We start from the raw sequence: 5,616 nt of genomic DNA on the forward strand, positions 1-5,616 counted from the left end.
GGTCTGTGCCTCCGTGGCTGCTGGCTGAGGGGTCTGTGCCTCTGTGGCTGCCAGTTGAGTGGTCTGTGCCTCTGTGGCTGCCAGTGGAGTGGTCTGTGCCTCTGTGGCTGCCAGTGGAGTGGTCTGTGCCTCCGTGGCCACCGGATGAGTGGTCTGTGCCTCTGTGGCTGCCGGTTGAGTGGTCTGTACCTCCATGGCTGCTGGCTCCATGGACAGGGTCCCCATGTTGGATAGCTCCGTGCCCAGCTCTGTGACTGCCCCTCCTGCATCCAGGCCAATAGAAGGCCTTGTAGCAGGCTCCACGGTGGTGGGCTCAGGAGTTCCAGGCCCAGTCAGAAGAGGGGCGTTGGTGATGTTATTCAGTATTTCTGGAGCCTCTGTTTCCGGCACAGGCTCATCATACAGGTCATAATCTTCAATGGCCTGTCTCCGGCCCCGGGCAAGCAGGGGGCCCAGGGCCTTCTTGGCTCCATCTGCCCAGGGGTCCCGCGGCTGCAAGCTGCTGCTAGGGCCCAGCAGGATCAGCAGCAGGAGGAGTTTCAGAGGCATGGCACCTGGGGGGAGATAGTGGGTGGAGGGACATCAAGACAGCTTCACCCACGGCTTAGCAAGCACCCTAGACCACCACCCTCTACTGCCATAGTGGGAAGTATGTCTGGTCTGGAGCAGGGACTGGAGATTTAGGCTTCCCCAGGCATCCCTGACATGCCGGGTATGGAGAAGACCCTCATCCTGTAGCACTTATTATTATTACTAATCAACATGAATAAAGCCATGCAGGAAGGCCCTTTAACTTCTAGATGGCGCATAGAAATCAATTTGCCTCTCTCTTCTTTTTGGTTAAGACATTTTATTTGTAGACAAGACAATCCATTTGGGGTGTAGAAAGAATTAGTGCTTCTAGTTCTATTAGCTTTTCATGTCACTCTTTTTTTGTTTGTTTGTTTGAGGTAGAGTCTCACTTTGACACTTAGTCTGGAGTGCAGTGGCACAATCTCGGCCCACTGCAACCTCCACCTCTCAGGTTCAAATGATTCTCCTGTCTCAGCCTCCTGAGTAGTTGGGATTACAGGCATGAGCCACTGTGCCCAGCTGATTTTTGTATTTTTAGTAGAGATGGGGTCTCACCATATTGGCCAGGCTGGTCTCCAACTCCTGGCCTCAACTGATCCGCCCACCTTGGTCTCCCACAGTTCTGGGATTATAGGCAGGAGCCACTGTGCCCAGCCTCATGTCACTCCTTCTTAATTTATATTGTTGCATCTATTTATAATCTATCATAAGAATAAAGTGGTACCTGTATAGAATTCATAAATAGATTAACTGCCCATTACAAAGTCCACAAGCAGAATAGTTCGGAAATGACAGACCTCCCAGATAAAACTGCTTATTGGACATCGAGGCCTCCTGGAGTCTGATTCTGCCGGCTACCCCCTCCCTGCCCACTGCCATGCCACCTCTACATGTCTCTCTTTTTCCTATCTTGGCTTCCACCCTCCACAGCCCTTGCCAGTCCTCAGAGTCTCAGTTTGTCTCATTCCTTCTCAATGTCTTGGCTTGGTCCTATTCCCTTTGGTGGTGTCCTCACTTGCACAATGCACAACAGGGATGACAGTGCCTACTTCATAGGCTATTGTGAGGATGAAGTGAGGGGATGTATGCAAGACCCTTAGCACTTTGTTTGCATGGCAACTTCTCAGCAAAGGTTGGTTGATTTAGTTCTTTCAGTCAACCTGTACCGTAAGTCTTTAAGGGCCCAGAGCCATTTAACTACACTCTCCATGGCCAGGAGAAAACTCAAAACTTTCAGAACAACCCTGCTCTCAGGGAGCTTAGAGTCATTGAGTGTGCCTGTGGGTAGGACACTGTCTATTCAGAGACTCTACATTGTCCTCCCTACCAGGGAGCCAGAAAGGCATAATCTCAGCTCACTGCAACCTCTGCTTCCCAGCTTCAAGCAATTCTCCTCCCGCAGCCTACCAAGTAGCTGGGACTACAGGCGCACACCACTGTGCCTAGCTAATTTTTGTACTTTTAGTAGAGATGGGGTTTCACCATGTTGGCCAGGCTGGTCTCAAACTCCTGACCTCAGAGATCTCCCCGCCTCAGCCTCCCAAAGTGCTGGGATTAAAGGGTGTGAGCCAATACCTGGCCTATGTTGGTTTCAAACATGCAAATCTGATGACATCTTTAACTAATTTATTTCTATTTATTGATTTACTTATTTATTTTAGAGACACAGTCTCACTTTTCACCCCATCTGGAGTGCAGTAGTGCAATCATAGCTCACTGCAGCCCTAACCTCCTGGGCTCAGGTGATCCTCCCACCTCAGCCTCCTGAGTAGTAGGAACTACTTGTACATGGCCCCACACCCAGCTAATTTTTAAATTTTTTTGTAGGGAAAAGGTCTTGCTATGTTGTCCAGACTGGTCTCAAATTCCTGGCCTCAAACAATCCTGCCTCGGCCTCCCAAAGCATTGAGATCACAGGCATGAGCCACCACACCCAGCCCACATCTTAAAATAATTTCTTAGAGGCCATGCGCGGTAGCTCAACCCTGTAATCCCGGCACTTTGGGAGGCTGAGGCAGGCAGATCATCAAGTCAATAGATCGAGCACATCCTGGCTAACATGATGACACCCCATCTGAAAATATAAAAATTAGCTGGGCGTGGTGGTGCACATCTGTAGTCCCAGCTACTCGGGAGGCTGAGGCAGGAGAATTGCTTGAACCTGGGAGGCAGAGGTTGCAGTGAGCTGAGATCACACCACTGCACTCCTGCCTGGCAACAGACTGAGACTCTGTCTCAAATAATAATAATAATAATAATTTCTTAGGGTGGGTGGAGTGGCTCATGTCTGTAATCCCAGCACTTTGGGAGGCCGAGGTGAGCTGATCACCTGAGGTCAGGAGTTCAAGACCAGCCCGGCCAACATGTGAAACCCTGTCTCTACCAAAAATACAAAAATTAGCCAGGCATGGTGGCAATTCCCTGTAATCCCAGCTACTCGGGAGGCTGAGGCAGGAGAATTGCTTGAACCTGGGAGGCAGAGGTTTCAGTGAGCCAAGATCACACCGCTGCACTCCAGCCTGCGAAACAAGAGCAAAACTCTGTCTAAAAAATAAAAATAATGTCTTAAACCAAACTTGATGACATTTGCACCCGCACAGTCATGCCCATTTTATCAAGGATGACACTGAGGTTCAGAGACGTGAAGTGAGAGGTGAGAGGTCAAGATCAGACTGAAACTCAGTGAGGTTCAGGAAGGCGTAAAGCTGTCAGGGGAGACCCGACCTAGTTGAGGAGACAAAAGACTGGGCTTGTGGACGTGGGTGGGCGAGGAAGGACACAGCAAGAAAAAGCGGGAGCTTGAAAGCTATGGCCCCCAGAAAGGCCAGCCACATACTTACCAGGTGCCGTGCAGGGCATAGGGTTGAAAGCGTAGTCTATGGATTCAGATAACAAGGCTGTTCAAGTCCCAGCTTTGCCCTTTACAAGCTGTGTGACCTTGGCACCGATGCTTGCTTCCCTGAGCTTCCGTTTTCCCACCTGTGAAATGGAGATAAGAATCACCTAAGTAATTAGAGTTGTCATGAGTATTAGTGTTTATGTACCTGCAATGTAGCAATCCTCAATTAATGTTAGCTCCAGAAACAGCGCCCTTCTCATAGGGCTGCTGAGAGAATGCAACAAGGGGATGGGTTCAAAAATTCCAGGCTATTGGGCGTGGCAGCTCACGCCTATCATCCCAGGACTTTGGGAAGCTGAGGTGGGCGGGTCACTTGGGCCCATGAGTTCAAGCGTAGCCAGGGCAACATAGTGAGACACCCATCCTGACACAAATAGAAAAATTAGGCCAGGCATGGTGGCTCATTCCTATCATCCCAGGACTTTGGGAGGCCAAGACAGGTGGATGGCTTGAGCTAAAGAGTTCCTGACCAGCCTGGGCACCATGGTGAAACCCCGTCTCTATGAAACACACAAAAAAATTAGCCAGCAGTGGTGGTGCTCCCCTGTAGTGCTTCCCTGTAGTCCCAGCTGCTCGGTCTTGGAGGCTGAGATGGGAGAACTGCCTGAGCCTGGGGTGATCGAGGCTGCGGTGAGCCGTGATTGTGCCACTGCACTCCAGCCTGGATGACAAAATTCTCAAAAATAAATTTTAAAAATTTTAAATAGGAAAATTAGCCAGGCATAGTAATGCACGCCTGTAGTCTCAGCTACTCAGGAGGCTAAGGCAGGAGGATTGCTTAAGCCTGGGGGTTGAGACTGCAGTGAGCTGAGATCGTGCTATTGCACTCCAGCCTGGGTGACAGAGTGAGACCCTGTGTAAAAAGAAAACAAAACAAAACAAAAAGACAAAAGTTCCAGGCTTCTGATAGGTGCTTAATAAATGTAACACACACACACACACACACACACACACACACACACACACACACACACACACACCTTTGCTTCCCAATTTACCTTCAGGGCAGCAGAGTTTCTTTGGGGTAGAGTTCCTATCTGGGGTAAGAATCTACCCCCCGAGCTTGGCCCCACTTTTCTGGGGCAGGGACTTTGGGAAGAAGCCACCAGCTTGGAGACATATTTCATCGTTATGAACACACTCACAGCCACCAACCCCCACTTAGGCAGTTCTCATTTCCTAGAAGGCAAAGCTCTCAGCCAGTTCCTGGAAGCAGAGAGGGCAGGGGCAAAATTGCAAGGCCTGGCCCCCCGGGTTCCCCGGTCGAGGGGGGCATCTAGGTGAATCAGGACAGGACTTGCTGCAGCCCAGAGGCTGGGAGCATAACACAGAGGGCTCTGGGGCCGTGTTCTTCAGGTGAACTGTCCCTGTGGCTGACCCTCCCCTACGCCCATCACCACAGCCTCCTGCACACAGAGACAGCCTGGGGTGGAGAGTCTGGGGCCTGAATCCCACACTCACCCCCACTTAGTGGCTGTGTAAACTCAGGCAAGTTGCTTCTCCCTCTCTAAGCCTCAGCTTCCTCATTGTCAAACAGGCGATATTGCTCAAAAAAATCATCATGAGAATTGAATGAGTGTATGGAAGGTCCCAGATGCTGGCTTCCAACAGGGGGTACTTTACTTGGGGACCCTCTTCGGGGCTGCAGGCAGAGGAGCAGAAGAAAGGGAGGGCTCAGACTCAGAGGGTGTGGAGATGGCAACCTCCCGCCCTTCCCTGTGGGCATTCGGGCTTTCAGAAAGCGGAGAGCTCCGTAGCAGTTGTGATAGGACCTGGTGCGCTGGGAAACCACACGTCTCCTTTCCTGGGCCCGTCTAAAGCAGGCACCTTATCCCACATGCTCCTGGTGTCAGTACTGAGAGTCCCTCATCCCCAAAAACCCCTCACTCCTAGGCAAACTGGGGGTGGGGGTGTGTTGGTCACCCCAGCCTGGTCCCTGCCATTCCATGGGCTTCAAGACACAGCAGCCTGGAGCCAGGCCTCAGCTGAGCAGGCATCAGCCCAACTAACAGGAAGAAAACCTGAGTCTCAGCCGGGCACGGTGCCTCTAGCTTGTACTGCTAGCACTTTGGGAGGCTGAGGGGGGAGGATGACTTGAAGCCAGGGGTTCAAGACCAGCCTGGGCAATGTAGTGAGAGAACCCT

The 5,616-nt window shown here is 51.3% G+C and overlaps 1 protein-coding gene across 9 annotated transcripts in view; it reads right to left on the reverse strand.

Moving 5' to 3' along the window:
- SELPLG (selectin P ligand) overlaps window positions 1-5,616 on the reverse strand; it is a 12,486-nt gene that overhangs the window by 1,835 nt on the left and 5,035 nt on the right. For 3 of the 9 annotated variants that reach the window (XM_017541323.2, XM_017541262.2, XM_017541272.2), the window contains 2 exons: window positions 3,414-3,552; window positions 10-554 (listed from right to left, as the gene is read on the reverse strand). In XM_017541323.2, coding sequence (XP_017396812.1) covers window positions 10-554; window positions 3,414-3,432 — 564 coding nt within the window. In that variant the 5' untranslated portion in view covers window positions 3,433-3,552. Of the gene's footprint in view, window positions 1-9; window positions 555-3,413; window positions 3,553-4,470; window positions 5,546-5,616 lie in introns of those variants that run through there. The other 6 variants (XM_017541288.2, XM_017541280.2, XM_017541309.2 and 3 more) reach the window with 4 other exon arrangements.

The sequence above is a fragment of the Cebus imitator genome, unplaced genomic scaffold, assembly GCF_001604975.1.
Source record: "Cebus imitator isolate Cc_AM_T3 unplaced genomic scaffold, Cebus_imitator-1.0 Scaffold8, whole genome shotgun sequence".
Taxonomy (NCBI): Eukaryota; Metazoa; Chordata; class Mammalia; order Primates; family Cebidae; genus Cebus; species Cebus imitator.